Source organism: Mucor velutinosus (genome assembly GCF_035048745.1).
Source record: "Mucor velutinosus strain NIH1002 chromosome Unknown tig00000041, whole genome shotgun sequence".
Taxonomy (NCBI): Eukaryota; Fungi; Mucoromycota; class Mucoromycetes; order Mucorales; family Mucoraceae; genus Mucor; species Mucor velutinosus.
Genome location: NW_027041905.1, coordinates 3,284,936 through 3,304,757, shown reverse-complemented (window position 1 = coordinate 3,304,757; position 19,822 = coordinate 3,284,936). Strand labels below are relative to the sequence as shown.

Below are 19,822 nucleotides of genomic sequence, written 5' to 3'. Positions count from 1 at the left end.
CTCTTTATTCACTCAATACTAGTTCTATACCATCATGCGTTCAGTAGCTGATCATGAAAAGCCGTTTGGACAAAAGATCTTTCTGTCGTCTCGGCGCCAACAGCAACAGCATAATGGCAGCAGCAATAGCGACAATAACAGTTTGAGAGGTATCCACATCAATATCAGCTCAGATCCATTTCAACATCGTATACCACCTTACATTCAAAGACTTTGGCAAGAAAGTAGATTACGCAAACATTTATCTATATGGAGACGTCGATTGACAAAGAGATATCAACAAGCAGGCGTGGTAGAGTTGGTGCTCGTGGCCGTGTGCGTATTTGCAGGATGCATTGTGCTATTAGTCCATGTCGGTTTCTTTAGTGGCAAAAAGTACCAGGATTGGCAGCAAGAGCATTACAATGATCCGCTGGACGAAGTGGACTTGCTGGATAAAGTGTATCCTGATGAAGGCAGATCACAGACAACAGCAGTGGTGCTTTTGAAGAATCAGAAAGAGCTGGATGCAACAACTCGGCCCATTCTGGAGCAATTGTGTCAATATGACATGTTTTCTAAATTTATTGTGTGGAACGATGATCCAACAGTGAATATGACTCTGGACGTGAGTAATTGTGTGCGTGTGTGTGATGGAATACAACTAATAATGTGATGCATGATAGATGATTCAGGCACACGGATGCACACCCAACAAACTCCAGATCATCAATGCACCTATTCAGGTGGGTTCGTCCGCAAGATACCATGCATGTCGTCTTTCAAAAACACCGTATTGCTACTTTCAAGATATACCGAGAAAATCACAGAAACTACGAAGCACCTATGCCAATTTCCTACGATCCCCTTACCTGATTCACGGTGAATCTACTGACCATACAGCCTTTATCAACTCTCAGTGGCGCTATTGCTTCTCGAACACAGGCAAGTGTGTCATGTGTTTGCATATTTCCGTGTGCGTATGCGACTAACTAATCTATCTATATACAGCTTTACAACTGCATACTTGCTTCATCGATATTGAATCTGGCACATTTGTTGCCAAAGCAATGGTCTCCAAATTCCTGCAAAATTACGATAAAACGTCAGTCGTCGATGTATATGCCGATATGTATTTTGCGATGTATATAAACCAAGTGCCATATCAATTGGAAGGAAATGATAACGAAATAGCGGCAACAGCAACAGGAAAGGAGTTGACTGAAAAGGAAACAGAGCATATGGTACGAGAAAAGAGGGCATGATCCAAAAACGATGGCGCTAAAGACAACATGGCGCATTTAGGATCTAGGGCTGACGATACTCTACAACGATTTAGAGGAGGGAGAGGGCATTGTGCCACTAGAGCCTTATCTTGAAAGCACGTTTGACCGCAATGCAAGAGCTTCCTGTAAAGACGATCGTTGTTTGTTTTTGACAAACAAGCAGCTATTCCCAAACATTGACTTATTTTCTTACAACCCGTCGATCTATGTGGACGTTTTGAAGCAGATGCATGACGATTATATAGTGGGGAGCTACAAGGATTATCGATACTCGAATGCTGTGGATATGCAAGAAGAGACATCCTGGAAGTCCATGCAGAATATTCGTGCGGGAGACTATATTGGCTTGGACATGTTGATGCCTATGCGTACCTCACTAATCTATCGATTTTTGGTCAATCATCCTTACAGCTATAGAAGTAGCTTGAATATTCAGATTTCGTACGATGGTCTATTATGGGTATGTATTCGTTTCGCTGGTTTTTGGCAGTGATTCTAATTCCACTGTACCTTGTACACAGATAAAACTACACCCTGCACCAAGTGTCAATTGCCAGACTGTAGATGATCCAAGATCGTCATCGTCATCATCATCATCATCATCATCATCATCATCATCATCATCAGAGAGTAGCGAGCTATTAGAGTGCAGATTTATTGTCACTGATACCGGATACCGCTATATTCGTTTAGAGAGTTTAAAGGACCTGGATTTTCCTTTTGATGTGTATGATTTGTCGTTCAGTGCCAAAGTGAAGAAAGATGCCAATGGTCAAATACTAGATATCGCTTTAAATGAGGATGGTATCATCTTTATTGAGGATGATTTAAATTAAAAAGAAAAAGTTTGGTTTTATTCTTGCGGGACCATTTGCAATAAAATTGAATGTATACTATATGGATAGAATTTGAATGCATTTGACAATCAAAACTGCACACCATCATTCTGGTATATATATATATATATATATATACTAGCCGATCTACCTCGCCCTGCGGACTCTCGCCAAAGACATTTTAAATCAGATATTATAACATTTTGGTAATCTAGCAGACCTTAAACAATTAATTAGTAAATGAAAGGTTATATCAGAGCCACCAGGGGGAGGAGAAGAGGTATCTCCCGCAGCACCCTTTTCGCTTACACTGATATCAAGCGAAGCCTTTTATTGAGACGATGTAAAAGAAAATTCAAGCTTTATGCAGCATCTGTACACCACAATCTCCATTTTCTGATGGTAGAATTATTGTCACACCATTCACTGCTGCTGATGCCCTTAATAAGTTGGGTACGTAAAGCTGGCCATAAGTAAATACAGGACTTGTGTAAAATCTATAGCGACTTTTTTTGAGATACTGTGATTACAAAATACACGTTTATGAAGCAACCCCCAAAAGAAAAGTATTTGGGCTAATCAACTGTCCTTTCAATTCCATGATCCCCATCTAATCAGTATCGCAAGCATCATTGTCATCATCAGAAAGGTGTTTGGGTCAGTCAGTAGCAGCACCGGCCGCTAAAATCAATTCAAACAAAGTTAATTTTTGGTGCTCAAGATTGGCCAAAGGTTGTCTTTTGGCGACTTCTTTAATCTATTTTAATGTATTCGACTATATAAATTTCAATAATTTTCTGATGCTTCCTAATACAGCCCCTGGTGGTAGGGCGAAGTGGTAAAACTCCCGTATGCCAACGGGAGGATCCCGGTTCAAATCCTGGTGAACGCAAGTTGTTTGATTTTTTGAAGTAGTACTGATGTCCTCGTTTGGTGTTTTGTACTCTATCCATTATCTATATTTTGACGATTTCCGCAAGACTGTTTTGGCTCTAGGTGTCGCACCTTATTAGCAGTAGATTTCTTTCCCAACTTAATTCAAAAATATCTTATTCCCCTTCTTTGCAGACATTGGGTCCACCAACAGTCTTTTCTATCCCTCAGCATGACATTTTAAGGACTTTAAATAAAACCTGGAGCTCGACTCCCCTACAAAAAAAAAAAAAAAATGCTTCCTAATACATTCTTGCATTACTTTTCAAGGCGCCTCCAATGGTGCTAATTGTAACAGGTATTTTGAATGAAGCTATTGAGCAATTTGGTAAAATATAAAATGAGGTTATTCGCAAAAATAGTCAGATTTTGCATATGAAAACCTCATAAAAGTGGTTTTAGAAGTTGCTTTAGATCGAGAGAAACGTTTTGAATTAATATATACCATAGTAAAAATCTTCATTTTCATAGTGGAAAATGAAGATTGTTTAATTTTCGTTAAAAAGCATGAGGGGTACCTCATGCTTTTTGATCGATTTTTGGCCATGTTTTTTGGGTCCCCAAAAAGTTGAGCAAATGTGTCAGGAAGTTACTACTACCCGAATATAACAGTTTGGTGTCATTCCGGCGGCTCAGAATGGTCTACTTGTCAAGATGTGAAGGCTTGAAAGCTGTCGTATTTGGCTATATTTTCGTTCTATATCTTTTATATACACAACATGAATCACATCTTCGATGGATAGTTGAAATTCTTTAGAAGGGCAGTTATGCAGTCTGTGCAACTTCTAATTTGAATGGAAGGCATATTGATTTTGATAACGCTCAAAATCATTCTCTAGACTACTGCACATATATATACAACTATCATCCTTCAGTAATGCAAATCAGTAAATTACGTTCCAATCCAAACTAAAAGCCTATATTGATGAATTCATACTTATTAGGAACTAGAAACTTGCATTGTCATCATTCATTATCTTGTATTTATATTATGTGCAAAACGAGAAATTTGCGAGTCTGTCACTATCTACTGTAGAGACGACTTATTGGTACGTTAGCTGTTTGGTACGTTAGTCTAAACAAAAAAATAGCAGACAAAGCAAGCGCTACAGCACTGCCAGATAGGGTGCGCATTTATGAGCTTTAATATGTTGTTGGTATGTTCAGAAAACAAAGGAAATTTTTTGTTGGTACGCTAGCCATCCCGGGAGGGGTGTACCTCATGGTTTAGAGTCGATGTTTGACGATCCCATAAAAGTTGAGCAAAGGTGTAAGCAAATAACTACTAGACAAGAGCAATTGCTTGATGCTATTCTGGCAGGCTAAAACGGCTTTCAACACGAGTCAAAGACATCCAAATGTCAGTAATTTTGAGTAATAAGAGGTAACTCTAATAGTATACTGCCTACAAGCGTATGTATGGCTTCCATTGATACAGACCTGTGGTATCGTAAAAGTGTCATATCCATAGTTTTAAATTGCAATCAAAGGGTCTTTGGTAGTGAAGTCTTATTTCATTAGGTTTTGACGCACAAAAATCAGTGTCATTGCCATTGTAATTGCGGAAAGTATATTTGGAAGCAATTTCCATTGATTAGCTGTGGTTCCACCGGGTGTTTTCATGTGTAGACGACATGTGCAATGGAATGAGTACGATAACGTCAGTTGAAAATAATAAATAGTTTATTGGGGCTAGCAATGTTATATATATATATACATATTATAGTTGATTAAATAAAATTAGTGGTTTGATATTGAAACTACTCCTTGATGTGAGCAGAATTGATAGACTCATCATCAAGAATGACTTCTTGGCCATCGATGACACGAACAGGACCAGTGAACCATTTGCGACCCCAAATGAAAAAGTAAGTCATTGAGCAAATCATGATGGCAGCGAAAGGAACGATTGCATAGTTCATGTTATCAGGAGTGATGGGTGCCTCAGTAGGGCAAATGAACAAGGCACAAGTAAAGAAGAGCCAACAGCTTGAGATGACACCGCAAATGATACTGAATTTACCCAAACTGAAAGGACCGGGCACAAACTTTGTACGAGATGTAGTAATACGAAGCAGAATAGGGACCAAATAGGACATTTGAGAACCAATGGTGTTGACAGAAACGATAGCTTCATAAGCAGTACTATTAATCATATAGAGAATACCGACGACACCAGCGACAAGCACGTTCATCCAGACAGCATTGACAGGACTCTGGGTCTTCTTGTTCAAGGTGTGCAATTGCTTAGAGAAAGGCATGGCACCATCACGAGCAAAAGCATAGACCATACGAGAACTACCCAGCAATAAGGCAGAACCACAAAAGAAGATACTGATCATGACAAAAATCAAAAACACCATGGTCCAAGCAGGACCAACGCCATCATAAAAGACTTGGACCATTTGAGGTTGGATGGCATTCTCACTGAGAATTTGGCGGTCAAAGTCAGTAACCATGAAACTAATAGCAATCAAGAAGACTAAACCAGAAATGCCATTGGCAGCAACGGACACAAGGATACCAAATGGAGAGCCACTTTGAGAGTTTTTGGTCTCTTCTGACATGTGAGCAGCACTGTCATAACCAGAGAGTGTGTATTGTGATTGAAGAATAACGAGCAAGAAAGCAAACCCGTTGCTTCCAAAGCCAGAGCCATTGTAGAATTGAGTGAACACGAAATCGCCAGAGGCTAAAGGTTTGGTAAGCGCAAGGCCAACAATGACAATGAAACCAATACCAAGCATGTTGGCAAAGACTAAAGTGAGTATTGTCAGTTCAATTGATCGGGGCACAGAGTGATTTTGGTATACATACAAGCCCCTTGATTCATAACACCATTCCAGCTGACAGCGACTGAATTGATGATACCGTGGATGATGAGAATACCAACAAAGATACCGTATTGGGCATAGACAGAGAGAGGCTCACCCTCAGGATCCCTAAAAAAGGAAAAATGTGTGAGAAAATCATACATTTGATTATAGTCATACATCAGCATTTACCATACAGAGACGACACCAGCAATAAACTGAGATAAACCTAGATCAACTGAGGAGATACCAACTATACATGTGCTGGTTAATATCTACTACAAGAGGTTTGTGCAAGAATATGGACTTACAGCATAAACCAATCCAGTTACACCAACCGGTAACCCAACAGGCAAGAGGAACCCAATCAGCAGTGGCAAGACGAGACACCCAAAAGTAGAGACCACCTGTTGTGGGATAGGCACTGCAAATTTCAGCCAAGGACAAGGCGACCAGCATTGTGAAGGTTGCTGTAATGAGCCAACCCCAGATGACGCCCATAGAGCCTGCATCAATCATGGCGTCGCCCCACATGGGTGTCAAACCTGATAGAACAGAACAGCATGAAAATGCAATTGCAAAGTTCGAAAAGGCGGAGATCGAGCGGTTCAAGTCCTACAAACAATGGTGAGTTGATTGATCTAGTTTTGCTTTGATTCAAGGAGTAGCCCCTTACCTGCTTGTAACCCAATTTTTGAAGCAGAAGCTCATCAGCATTCAATTCAGTCGTGGCTTCACCGTGTTCGATTTGTTGTGCAGTAATTTTTTCGCTTTCAATAATAGCTTTTTCAGATCCAACCATTTATTTGATATAGTTTTTGATTTAGGGGACTTGAAATTGGAGAAAGTAAATGTAGTAATAAGTGGTTGTGTTAATTTTCTAAAAGTTTCTTTTCAAGATTGTGATGAGAAAAAGGAGAGAGAGAAAAAAAAAAGGGATAAAATGACCAGAGCAATCCAGGTATTTATACAATACATGACAGGATGCTTTGGTTACGTTTTCCTTTGTATATTTGTGTGTGTGTGTGTGTGTGTGTACAAAATGATAAAGAATTAACTATCTTATCTCCCACGGCAGTGGCATCCCTTCAACAAAGCAGCGTCGTCGGATGATGAATGTAAGGTGATAACTTGATGTTGATAGTAAAATTGTAACAAAGCTGCTTTTTGCAATGACACGAGCTCTTGGGCGTGAGATGGGGTCGACATTTGTCATCAAGCAGGTTTTATTGGCTGCACGATCTACTTTACCATGCTTGTTTTGGATTTTAGGGTTTAATACACCTATTGGCAACGTGTGGTACAATTTGAGAAAAGCGTCATGCTTTATGGACAAAGATATCGCATACGATAATCGTAATAGCTAGCTTTATTTTCTTGAGATTGCAATTATCAGCAAAGGAACATTTAAGAGCAGTGACCGAGCATACATTGTCAAAGCGACAGGACCTCATTAGTTGAGCCATTCTGATGGTGGTAGTCGTCATAGTCCTGTGTTTGCCTTTGATCGTTAGGTTGGTCTCTTTCTTTTTTCCAGATTGATAAGTTTTCAATGAATTAATGAGTGATTTATTCTTATCCTATCTGTAAAAGGGAGATGCGCCTTTATCCAAGACTTGTTTTCTGTTTGGAAAGAGCTTGAAGCATAACATCATTTGATTTGGACAAGATGGTTTAGCCATGTATGAAGATTCTCCAGATGATGGGCAATAAGGGTTTCATTTTGCATAGTTGGTCCGCTGATACTCTCTATCTAATTGATTGCCATAAGTCGATCAGGGAATCTACCGCAGGCCATCAACCTCGAAGGTGCTGGCATGGAGTGATACAATGTAAACTATATATACTTGCTTGTTCAGGCACTATCCAGCCATGAGGATGTCTCGATTATGCATCACAAGCTCAACATGGCTGGACAACGCTATGTTCAGAGCACTGGCCAAATGCTAATACTCCCAATAATCAATGTTGAGATACTCGCCCCCATTGTAGCTGAATTGAGAGCATACATGCCCATAACTCGTCGCATTCAAGTCTCTACAAGTATTCAAATGCTATTTCATGAAAAGGTTTGATGTTTGCTTGAAACGACATTTTATTTCCTAGGCAATCGCATAGCATCTAGCCATGAAACTGCCCTTCTGGCCTTGCTACCTTTTTTCGCAAAGATATACTGTTCTCTTTCTAAAAAGAAACGATATACACATTCGCTAATATAGCGCTTTGTAGAATCGTTCACTGTTTTGGCAACCTTAATTTGTTGATTTAAGGTCATGTGTCTCAAATGATCCAAATTTTATTATGGTTCCCCACACCTCCATAAACGATATAATGTAAAAAGGAGATAGTGGTTGTACGACCTATTACAGGAAACCTTGTCAAGCGCTTAAAATTACTTTAAAGAGCTATGTGAGTATTTTCGAATATAAGCCAACATGATTTGCTTAATATTTGTCAGAACTTGGCACTGCAAAAAAATGGCCGAGCCTTGTACTATACGTAATGCTCTTCAACAGTGGTTTTTACAGAAATGTAGACGAAAAAGTGCTTCCTCTCATGATTGGTCTTTTTATAACTGCTACACATATGAGAGTCGAACAAGGAGAATACAAAAAATCAGCTTGGTTGCACGTTACACCTGTAGCAATATGGATGAGCAAAAGCAGGAATTTTCTCAGTTGTCCTTTATTCTGAAACGATTATACAAATATTATCTTCTCAATGATAGATCTACAAAATGGGCTAGAGTTTTTCTTAAATTAAACATTTCTCTAAAAGTGCTTCCATAGACAGCTTACCATGACTCCAATGTTTGTGCACAATTTTCCCCTAATCCATCATGCTCACACGGCATTAGTTTGGTACTGATTGGTTCAGCATAGCAAATGTTGCATAGAAGCCCTTCATCTTCTGTCTCTGTAGTATCATGCTTTATCTTTACAGTGTGACAACGAGGAGCAGCGTCGTTGACAGCTTTAGCACCATCTACACTATGATACCACGCTTGGCGACCGAAATTAGCCACTACATGTTGATGGCCAGTCAAGCTGATGGTAGGATACAGTGCCATTTCTGTTTTGGTCACATCGATACTCAGTCCATGGTTTTGTCCGTTGATAAAAAACGTGCAATAGCTTTTATCCAAATCCAACAAACAGCCCAAAACATCACCTGCTTTACATTCACCTAGTAGAGCAGAGGAGGATGAGTGTAACTCGCCAGCTGCCCAGACTGCACATCGGTGCGTATCAAATGCGAAGCCATGAACATCATCGCCGATACCACTTCCATCCTGAGGCGATAGTAGGCACTGCTTGGTTCCCCATCCAATTTGCATAATGCCATCGGTAAATAGAAAGACTTCATAGTACCATTTGCCGCCTGTGTTTGTTGGTATGCCAGTTGTTGCGCGCACAGACTCGAAAAAGAAAGTATCGTTGCGAACTTCCAACCGATCCATACTGAACTTGCAATGGCTGTTGGAGTCGATTGGCTGTAGATAGGTCTGTTGACACGGATGAAGGGAGCTGTCTTGGTTGGTCTATATACGAGCATGATCAGTAAGCAGATGATTGGTATACAGACCATCTTACCTTGCTAAACACATGGGTCAATGACCAGTTGAGACAGAAATGCAATTTTCTCAGGTCTAGAAAGACTATGGTATTGTCTTGGTATGTTTTAGTAGTGTCATGATCTGGAGCATCGTTGTATAGCGTCTTGTAGCCCCAGTTTTGGGATTTTCTAAGCGATTTTCTCTTTTTTGACAGCTTTGATTTGCATGATTTGAATGCTGATTTCAGCTCTTGGTATAGTCTGATGTGGTGCTTGATCGACACGAGTGTGAGGTTCGGTGAGTCTGTTGTTGTGGCTGACTTGATGGATTCAAACGAGGGCAGGAGTGGCGATGGCTGGAACAAACATAGGTTCTGCTGGACTGTATCTGATACTTGCTGTAGCGTACGTGCAATGCTAAATTGGTCTTGCAGCGATCTCTTTAAACTGCCTGTCAATGCAAAACTCTCGATAGCTAAAAGTGAGTACATGTTGCTGTCGTCATACAAACATTGGATCAGCAAATCTCCTAATGCATCAGTCCAGATAGATTCAGCTAAACTGCCAGCAAACTTTTGCGCCAACATAGACCAGATGATTATTGCGTTGATCTTTGTTTGTTTGGTGGAGAGCTTGTTCAACAGGGCCATCGTGACATGTTCCAGTGTTTGTTGCGTGGGGATTTCAGAAAAGTCAATGATGTGCTTGAGAAAGGCCATGGAAATTGGACACTGATACTTCAGTTCAATGGCCATGGTCTCCATGAATGCAATGTAGCCTTGACCTTGTAACAAAGCACATTTATTAGTACCTGTTGACCTCATACAGCATGTTTGACCTTACCATGGCTTGTGATAGTGTAAATGTTTTGTAGTGCCTTGTTCATACATTGCATTCTATTGAAAGTAGTATGCTCTTGTCGGTATTCATCATCACTGTCATCTGACAAGACACCTTTCACTGCAATTGGATCTGGTTGATCCTGAGCAATCGCCAGTATCCTTCTCCAGCTCAACTGGACACCTGGATACTCTACAGCACTGTTCATGTTTGTCTACAAAGAAAGAATGAGAGAAAGAGGCGATGAGTGCAAGATTATAAGAGATCAGAAAACTAAACCAGGCTCACTCGTATAAATATACACTTGCACACATGGAGAATAAAAGGGAAAAAACAACAAAAGGGGGTCTGATACATTGCAAATCATGGACACATGGAATGTAAACAAACGAAAAGCAGCTGTTTATTATAATTAGACTTGGTTGAAGGCCAACAAGTTATTATTAGGACTCGAGCTCTTGGAGGGATCAAATTCAATTTTATCCCTAGTGGCCAGTGATCGAATGGCATCGTAGACTTCCTGAGCAGTAGCATAGTTGTTCTTGCTCATCAGATTGGCAGCAATACCAGCAACATGAGGACTGGCCATACTGGTGCCGTCCATGGACTTGGACGAGTCAACGCCGCCAATGTAAGAGCTCACAATGTTAGCACCAGGAGCATAAACAGCGACACACTCACCCACATCGGAAAACTTGGGAACCGTATCATTGATATCAGTAGCACCAACTGCAAACACATTGGGATTGGAAGAAGGTGAGAAGAAGCAGGCATCTGTACCGGCATTACCTGCAGAAACAAAAACTGGGATGTTGTATTTCAAAACGAGAGAGTTCAATGCCTCGTCCAGCAATCTTGATTTGGGGCCACTGAGGGACAGATTCACCACGCTCTTACCCGGAGTTGCATTTTGAATGACATACTCAATGCCTTTGAGTAAGCCAGAGGTAGAGCCATCCCCGACCTTGTTGAGAATCTTGACAGATTTGACTTGAGCACCTTTTGCCACACCGTACTCTAATCCAATAATCTTGCCAGAGACATGCGTGCCTTTAAATAAGCTGTTAATAGACTGCAAAACGGTTTATCCCTCTGTTCATAGTTTACCGTGTCCTCCCATGTCCGTCTTGTCCTCGTGCTTGATCATATTGGCAGAATGACTGGCCCGACCACCAAAGTCTAAATGCTCAGCATAAACTCCTGTGTCCAATACATAGACGTCGATACCAGAACTACAGGTAATGTGTGTGAATGAACAGATGATGAGACGGCTTGATATTGGCTGTCTTTTACCCTCCCATGGTGTCATAATCATATTGATTCAAGTCTCCTCGGTCACGCTGATTGACTCTGGCTAAACCCCAATTTGCGGATTTGACAGTATTGATTCTCCTTGCTTCCTCTTGGCGTTTTTCCTTGGGCACATAGTTGGTGGTTTTGTAGATTTGATTCTGTTCAACATAATCAATGGAGGCTTGCTGGTAGAGATAATCTAAGAACGCATGATCTGAAAATACACCTGCTACAGCAACGAAATCTTGGCCAATGTTAATATGATCCAATGACATGGTTTCTTCGACGGAAGTCGCGGTGATGGCTTCCTGAGTTTCTACTCCCACATTGCGCACAGCAGATAAAAAGTTGCGATGGTAGTCCATCAATTCATTGCGAGCTATTGAGATATGGAGTTAATAGGCTAGATTTCACATTTTCTGAAATAGACTCTTTTGCCTGCTGATCTAGAAACCGAAGTTTTGAATTTGATGATATGCGTAGGTTCGTTTTCATCTATTTGTCCAAACGTCAATGAAATAACAGCTGAAATGACACCCAATTGAAAGAGCAAACGCATAGTGATGAAGCTGTGGATGATATGCATTGCCAATTCTTTTCTCTTATATATACATATTGTAGCTTTGTTTATTCCATCAAGACATTGGAATGTATTTAAGCGAGCATCATTTCCTCCTCATTTGTTTGTTTGTTTGTTTGTCAATACACACCATTTATTTACTCTTTCCAATTTCCTCATCCGTATACAACCTGGATTGGATAGGGTTTACATGAGCTTGCCTTCGATGCAAAGCTCTATAACATGGGGGAGGGGGGCGCTTCTCAATTAGGGGGGAGTTTCTTTCATTGTTGATAGCCTCTTCCAAATGCATGACATTGATGTGTAAGATCGATCTCTATCCAATCAACGAGTGTCTTGTGCCACAGAGGACTCAGCAGCTGCTTAGAGCATTTATCGATTATAAAAAGGAAACATTATTACATTGAAAGATGTTTCCATTTTTCTTGTCATTCTTTTTTTTTTTACAAAGCACACCTTTTGCGCTATATAAACCCTCCACTACCCTCTCGCTTTCCTTTGACACCCACATCATGCACTTTTGCAACACATCAAACACAACACTTAATACGCACAACATGACGCCTTGCGATGAGTTGGACGAGCGTTGGGACGGCAACCTTGGCTACTACCACCCCTCCAATCTTAATGAACGGCAGAAGGAATTCGCATTAGAATCACTGTCCCAGCAAAGCTGTAGTATAAATCAACCTTCTACTGCAAAAGAGGTATGTATGTCTTTGTTATAACAGGGCATTGCCAATGGTAACTCATTATAAAAACTGATAGACTTCGCCTCCTTTATCAGCTAAATCCGATGGCAGCATCAGCACTGCTTGTTTTAGAGAGGTATTGGACGACAGTTACTTGCAGAGCAGTAGCCCGAACTCTCCAGTGATTCGCATTGATACCGTGCCAACGCCACTGACGACGCCTCCCTTGTCCATTGCAACACATAAGCAGCAAGAGGTCGATTATTTAACCACCTACAAAGACGATGAAGACGAAGACTTGTCCATTGTATCATTGAATGATTTATCGCCCAATGAATGCATTGCCGCACTGAACCAACAAGAAGAGCAGGATGCTAATTGTGGTTATGCACCCACACCGCCTGCTTCTCTCTTGGAATACCACCAAGCACTCGTAAACCACTATATAGATGCATTACTACGAAAGACAGATCCTCATACCATATCACCCGCTGTCATGCAATCCATTGAGGCTACACTGCCGCCCATGTATCAAACCTATATCTCATTAATGAGAAAATCGTTTTCTGTACCATATCCATGCTTGTAAATTTTCCCATAGTATACCCCTTTCTCTGTGTAAAATAAACTATTGTAAATGTGATCCCGTTGAAACTGAAAAATATGGAAAGCTGGTGAACGTTTTGCCTTTCTGTACAACCCCAGCTCACAATTGACGAGTTTATCCACCAAGATGATGGAATTATCCATCTAATTTTCCCTTTTCTTTTCTCGCCATTTTTTTTTTTTTTTTTGAAAAATCCAATCAGACATCATGGGTAGACTTCAAGGCAAAACTATTTTCATGTAAGATGCTCACACAATGGATCCTATCATCCACCCATCTAAATCACGAAATCACATAGCACTGGTGCTTCATCTGGTATTGGTGAAGCAAGTGCTCGCCAATTCGCTCAGGAAGGCAGCAACTTGGTCTTGACCGCTCGTCGTGTAGAGAAGCTGGAACAACTCAAATCAGACATTTTAAAGGCGCATCCCAAGATCCATGTGCACGCTGTTCAACTGGATGTACGTGACAAGAAGCAAATCGACACCGTAATTGCTGAATTACCTGCAGAAGTGAAGGATATCGATGTCTTGCTGAACAATGCTGGTATGGTCATTGGCACTGATCCTTTGGTCGAGGTGGAGGAAGCTGTAGTGGACCAAATGTTGGCTACTAATGTCAAGGGTCTTGTCTTTTTGACTCAAGCTGTTGTTCCCCGCATGAAGGAACGCGGTACTGGCCATGTCATTAATATTGGCTCTGTTGCTGGTAAGCAAGCCTATGCTGGTGGCAGTATTTATTGTGGTACGTTGTGTGTGTGTGTGGGGTGGGACGATGGGATCGATCTGTTTTTCTCACGCATTTGCTTTAGCTACCAAGTTTGCTGTGGATGCTATCACCAAGGCTTTGGCAATCGAGTTGGTAGATACACCTATTCGTGTCAGTCAGATTTGTCCTGGTTTGGTCAACACTGAATTCTCAACCATTCGTTTCCGTGGTGATAAGAAAAAGGCTGACTATGTGTACAAGGGTTTGCAGCCTTTGGTTGCTGAGGACATTGGTAGCGTATAAAATTGACAGAGAAAAGAAAAAGAGCATTGTATTAACGGGATTGCATTAGCTGAGCTCATTGTTTTTACTGCTGGTCGTCCTGCCCATGTTAATATTGCTGATATGCTTGGTAAGCTTCATTCATACAAACATTGATACGTTCGCTCATGTGTTATTCATAGTTTTCCCTGTCAACCAAGCTGATTCAAAGACAGTTTACCGTCGCCCTGAATAGACATATCAAATGCCCATCAATTTGGAGTTTTGTAGTGCAATAAATTTTGAGATTCTTTTTGCATGTAGTAGAGAAGACTTATGAATATGTTGGGAACGAGAGCAATCTGTGCCGATTACGAAAGCTGGGCACTTCCAAGGCCTCCATAAGAAAATTAAGATGTCTATTATACTTTGATGGTAAGCCAGACTGACTTTCAACGACGACAATGCAAAGTGCCATGGCAAAAATAAAATAAAAGTAGCGAGACTAAACCAAAGCTTCAGAAATATGTATGGTATTCATGATCAGGCAGAGACATTGCTGTTGATGACAGTTGCCAGGCTGCAAAAATAATTTTAATCTCAGATTTCTTATGTTCTAGATTGGCCAGTTTCGATCAATTTTTGACTCAATTAATCTATTTTGCCAGATTCGACTATGTAGATTGTGATGCTCTTCTCATACTTCCTTAAGTGTGCCCCTGGTGGTAGGGCGAAGTGGTAGAACTCCCGTATGCCAACGGAAGGATCCCCGGTTCAAATCCTGGTGAACGCAAGTAGTTTGATTTTTTGACGTAGTACTGATGTCCTCGTTTGGTGTTTTGTACTCTTATCCATGATCTATATTTTGACGATTTCCGCAAGACTGTATTGGCTCTAGGAGTCGCACCTTATTAGTAGTAGATTTCTTTCCCAACTTAATTCAAAAATATCTTATTCCCCTTCATTGCAGACATTGGGTCCACCAACAGTCTTTTCTATCCCTCAGTATGACATTTAAAGGACTTTAAATAAAACCTGGAGCTCGACTCCCTTACAAAAAAAAAAAAAAAAAAAATACTTCCTTAAGTGTGTCCCTGGTGGTAGGGCGAAGTGGTAAAACTCCCGTATGCCAACGGGAGGATCCCGGTTCAAATCCTGGTGAACGCAAGTTGTTTGATTTTTTTGACGTAGTACTGATGTCCTCGTTTGGTGTTTTGTGCTCTTATCCATGATCTTTATTTTGACGATTTTCCGCAAGACTGTACTGGCTCTAGGAGTCGCACCTTATTAGTAGTAGATTTCTTTCCCAACTTAAATTCAAAAAATATCTTATTCCCCTTCATTGCAGACATTGGGTCCACCAACAGTCTTTTCTATCCCTCAGCATGACATTTAAAGGACTTTAAATAAAACCTGGAGCTCGACTCCCCTACAAAAAAAAAAAAAAAAAAAAAAAAAAAAATACTTCCTTAAGTGCGTCCCTGGTGGTAGGGCGAAGTGGTAGAACTCCCGTATGCCATCTGGATGATCCCGGTGAAAATCTCAGTGAATGCATCTTGGTGATTATTTTGACGTAGTACTGATGTCCTCGTTTGGTGTTTTGTACACTATTTTCAGAAATTATTGGGACATTTTTAAAAAAAATTGGTACTAATTCTGAATAAATATTGGGTCAATTTATAATTAAATTTGGGACAAATCTTGAACTATTTTGGAACACTTGCCTAATTAATATTGGGACACTTTTCGAAATTATAATGAGACAAAACTAAATGGGATTTGAGATGAAATCATAGTCGCTTTCTTCGTTATTCATAACATGTCAGATATCAGAATTTACTACGAAGACGGAATAAATGCTCCAGTCGATGGGCATGGAAACGAAGCTGTTGAGATGGATGTAGACAACGAAGCCTTCCCTCTCGGTAACATTACCAACTACAATACTTATGTTGATAGGAAGCCACCTGAAAGAGAATTGACCGTACTAAAAGAGAAAAAGATTAAAAATAAGAAAAATGTGCCCAAGACTGAATATAACAGCTACACAGACAAAGACAAGGCAAGATTCTTTATCCTTATCTACGACCATGGCATGAATCCTAATCAAGCTTGGAAAGCGCACGGCCATATATCAAGAACAACCGCTTACAGATGGTACGCAGAGGATCAAAAAAAGGTTAACAAAGAAATTGAGGACGATGAAGAGCCAGTTAAGAGAGCAGGTCGACCAAAGATTTTGAACGAAGACCATACGAAGCACCTAAAACTAGAATTTGAAGATAATCCATCAGTAACAATCGAACAAGCTCATGAGAGTCTTGTTAGGGCTTTCTCGGGTTTGACTATCAGCCAAACGACTATTTACAACTACATGACCAATGATCTTGCCTTGACTTTCAAGAAAGCTCATTTCCATTCCAAAGAAAGAAACTCGCCTGAAAACATTCAAAACCGGTACGACTGGGTAGTCAAATGGAGCCAAACCGACATGGATTACATGTCCAACTGTGTTTTCATTGATGAGTCAGCTTTCCATATTAACTTGAAGCGAACAATGGCTTGGTCAGAGAAAGGAACTCGAGCTGAAGTGCCTGTACCTCAAACAAGAGCGAAAACTACCACTATTATTGGCGCAACTAGCGTATGGGGAGTGTTGAATGTTCAAGTGAGGTTGCCTGGAACATCCAACAAGAAAAGAAAGTTAGCTGGCACTTCTTCTGGAAAAGCAACAACAACTGTGGGTACTGTAACTGGCCACTACTTTAACTTTATTGCGAAAACGATTGATATCATGGACCAGCATGAGCAATTCAAAGATTTTTATCTTGTTATGGACAATGCACCCATCCATACAGCCAAGGATATTGAGAGGTATATCATTCAGCGAGGTTACAGATGTGTTTACCTCCCACCATACTCCCCTGAGCTTAATCCTATTGAGCAATTCTGGCATGTGGTCAAGAGTAAACTCAAGAGGGAGAGGCTCTTAAAAACTGAAACACTTTCGACCAGGATTACCGATGCATGCAATGATGTATTGTACAGTGATCTTGAAGATTCTGCTCGCTACTCTGTTAAGAAATTCGATGTTTGTTTGGCGAAAGAGCCATTGTAATAAATGAATTTTACTTTCTCTGAAAATGTCTCAATGTTTTTTTTATATGTGTCCCAATATTAATTAGGCAAGTGTTCCAAAATAGTTCAAGATTTGTCCCAAATTTAATTATAAATTGACCCAATATTTATTCAGAATTAGTACCAATTTTTTTTAAAAATGTCCCAATAATTTCTGAAAATAGTGTACTCTTATCCATTATCTATATTTTGACGATTTCTGCAAAGACTGTATTGGCTCTAGGTGTCGTACCTGATTAGTAGTAGATTTCTTTCCCAACTTAGTTCAAAAATATCTTATTCCCCTTCATTGCAGACATTGGGTCCACCAACAGTCTTTTCTTTCCCTCAGTATGACATTTTAAGGACTTTAAATAAAACCTGGAGCTCGACTCCCCTACAAAAAAAAATACTTCCTTAAGCTTTTCTAGAGTACTTTTCAAACCGCATCCAATGGAGCCAATTAATAGAGATGTTTTGAACAAGCTTAATAAGTAAATCATGGAATTATGAAAAGAGGTTTTTGGTCAAAAAGTCCAGATTCCACATATGAAGGTCTAGGAAAAGCAAGTTCCAGGGTTGCATTGGATCAAGAGAATCACTTTGAATTGGTATGTGTCATAGTAAAAGTCTTCATTTTGGAGGTCAAAAACGCGATCGTTTGATTTTTGATGAAACCTATGAGGTACCCTTCATGCTTTTGGGTCGCTTTTTGACCATGTTTTTTAGGTCCCAAAAAAGTAGAGCAATGGTGTCAGTAAGCAGCTGCTAGACAAAAGGAGTTGTTTGGTGCTATTCCGGCGGCCTAAAGCGGCTTGTAAGAAGAGAATTTACTGCTTAAATGTGCAGATTTCACTATAGTTGGCAGATTTTGGAGTAATAATAAGTGCTGCAAGTATACAATGTACCTTGGGGGGATTACAGCGTGCACTTGCAACGATCAGCTTAGCGAGTCGAAATGTTAAAACGTTGATTGAATCAACCTCTTGGATGGCATAGTTCAAGTTAGTTTTCTTGGTGTAAATTATCAATCCTGATTTAAAAAAGCTGTAATTTAGCATGAATTGGCAACAATTTAGTCATTTTTTTTTTATTAAAATTACATTACAACTTGGCATTATTTGTATCTTTGTGAAGAGTGGCGTAACCGTTTGTCAAAACCAATACATTTCTCTCCTTGACACGAGCTTGAAAAGTAACGGCTTCAGCCTTGGGATCGTTGCTTGGTGTCTTCCACATCAATACCTCGATTGTCTCACCGGGAAAGACAGGTTGAGCAAATCGAGCCTCAATAGACTTGAAACGAGTACGGTCATTGCCGCCAAAATGCTTCACAACGGCATGTCCACATTTACCGTAGGAGCAGAGACCGTGTAAGATAGGTTTAGGGAAGCCGACAGTGGGTGCTAAATGAACATCCGCATGCAAAGGATTGAAATCACTATGTACATTGTGTTATTTCGATATAAAATGATAAAGATCATGCGTGAACAGTACCCTGATAAACGGTATAAAAGAGCTTGATTTGGAGCTGTTTTGAAAGAATCAATCACATCTGGTTCGCGACTGGGAGGATTGTATGTGATGCCTTTAGGACCTTTGGGACCCTACATTGAAAGTACGGATTAAATGACTACACTGACTGAATAACTGTCCTCCAAGTCTTTACATTCCAACCACCGTATCCTCTGACAAACATCTTTGTTCCCATTCGACAATAATGAACACCATCTTCCTCTCCATAGAGGTCGACAACAGAATCAATGACCATGCCTGATCCTTTATCATACACACCAACACATGTTTTGACAGATTTGAAACGACCTCCCTCAGCAGGGAAGGGTATCAATGCTTCAAATGATTGTTCTCCGTGGACAATTTTGTTGAAATCGTAGCTTGGTACACCCGGCAAAGGTCCTCCTGAGGTCCATCTCTCCATGAATGAATTGACATCCCAATCATCTCCCTTTAATAAAAGACAGAGAGGATAGGTGGGCAATGGCCCAAAGTCGATATCTGATAAAAGGGTTGGCTCTTTGCCACTTTTCATCTTCCGTAAATTACAAGCTTACCGAGTTCATACAACCATTGAAGGTCGTCTTCAGGTACACCAACGGATAAAGCATACAACAAGAAATCACGGCGTGTGCAAGCTACCTGTTATGAAAGAGGGTAAATCATGGAGCTGATCAACTCATTCAAAAGACATGACACATACGGATTCTGCTGGATAGACGTGGCCAGCGGCTTTTGATACATCGACTTTGTATCCTTCAGGCATAATATATATAATAGACTGAACGTGGTTACAAAGAAAAGTAA

The 19,822-nt window shown here is 40.3% G+C and overlaps 8 protein-coding genes across 8 annotated transcripts; 4 read left to right on the top strand and 4 right to left on the bottom strand.

Annotated features, from left to right (window-relative positions):
- Positions 1–34: 34 nt before the first annotated feature.
- VPH1_1 (H(+)-transporting V0 sector ATPase subunit a) lies at positions 35–2,101 on the top strand (the record flags this gene model as incomplete). Its single annotated transcript, XM_064820679.1, has 5 exons — positions 35–607; positions 666–924; positions 991–1,223; positions 1,285–1,725; positions 1,787–2,101. The coding sequence occupies 5 exons, from the start codon at positions 35–37 to the stop codon at positions 2,099–2,101; spliced, it is 1,821 nt and encodes a 606-aa protein (XP_064684599.1).
- Positions 2,102–4,794: 2,693 nt separating this feature from the next.
- Positions 4,795–6,649, bottom strand: ATC70_001281 (uncharacterized protein; the record flags this gene model as incomplete). The annotated part of the gene is made up of 5 exons (XM_064820678.1): positions 4,795–5,792; positions 5,852–5,976; positions 6,040–6,100; positions 6,159–6,462; positions 6,524–6,649. The coding sequence occupies 5 exons, from the start codon at positions 6,647–6,649 to the stop codon at positions 4,795–4,797; spliced, it is 1,614 nt and encodes a 537-aa protein (XP_064684598.1).
- A 1,992-nt stretch (positions 6,650–8,641) lies between these two features.
- Positions 8,642–10,450, bottom strand: ATC70_001280 (uncharacterized protein; the record flags this gene model as incomplete). Its single annotated transcript, XM_064820677.1, has 3 exons — positions 8,642–9,388; positions 9,441–10,186; positions 10,246–10,450. The coding sequence occupies 3 exons, from the start codon at positions 10,448–10,450 to the stop codon at positions 8,642–8,644; spliced, it is 1,698 nt and encodes a 565-aa protein (XP_064684597.1).
- Positions 10,451–10,654: 204 nt separating this feature from the next.
- Positions 10,655–11,900, bottom strand: ATC70_001279 (uncharacterized protein; the record flags this gene model as incomplete). Its single annotated transcript, XM_064820676.1, has 3 exons — positions 10,655–11,292; positions 11,350–11,474; positions 11,536–11,900. The coding sequence occupies 3 exons, from the start codon at positions 11,898–11,900 to the stop codon at positions 10,655–10,657; spliced, it is 1,128 nt and encodes a 375-aa protein (XP_064684596.1).
- A 727-nt stretch (positions 11,901–12,627) lies between these two features.
- ATC70_001278 (uncharacterized protein) lies at positions 12,628–13,396 on the top strand (the record flags this gene model as incomplete). Its single annotated transcript, XM_064820675.1, has 2 exons — positions 12,628–12,822; positions 12,884–13,396. The coding sequence occupies 2 exons, from the start codon at positions 12,628–12,630 to the stop codon at positions 13,394–13,396; spliced, it is 708 nt and encodes a 235-aa protein (XP_064684595.1).
- Positions 13,397–13,621: 225 nt separating this feature from the next.
- ATC70_001277 (uncharacterized protein) lies at positions 13,622–14,639 on the top strand (the record flags this gene model as incomplete). Its single annotated transcript, XM_064820674.1, has 5 exons — positions 13,622–13,653; positions 13,713–14,158; positions 14,226–14,414; positions 14,475–14,534; positions 14,587–14,639. 5 exons carry the CDS (start codon positions 13,622–13,624, stop codon positions 14,637–14,639), a joined length of 780 nt encoding a protein of 259 aa, XP_064684594.1.
- A 1,563-nt stretch (positions 14,640–16,202) lies between these two features.
- On the top strand, positions 16,203–17,501 carry COG3 (Golgi transport complex subunit 3; the record flags this gene model as incomplete). Its single annotated transcript, XM_064820673.1, has 1 exon — positions 16,203–17,501. The coding sequence occupies one exon, from the start codon at positions 16,203–16,205 to the stop codon at positions 17,499–17,501; it is 1,299 nt and encodes a 432-aa protein (XP_064684593.1).
- A 1,103-nt stretch (positions 17,502–18,604) lies between these two features.
- On the bottom strand, positions 18,605–19,781 carry ATC70_001275 (uncharacterized protein; the record flags this gene model as incomplete). Its single annotated transcript, XM_064820672.1, has 5 exons — positions 18,605–18,941; positions 18,998–19,107; positions 19,170–19,516; positions 19,573–19,657; positions 19,719–19,781. 5 exons carry the CDS (start codon positions 19,779–19,781, stop codon positions 18,605–18,607), a joined length of 942 nt encoding a protein of 313 aa, XP_064684592.1.
- Positions 19,782–19,822: the final 41 nt, after the last annotated feature.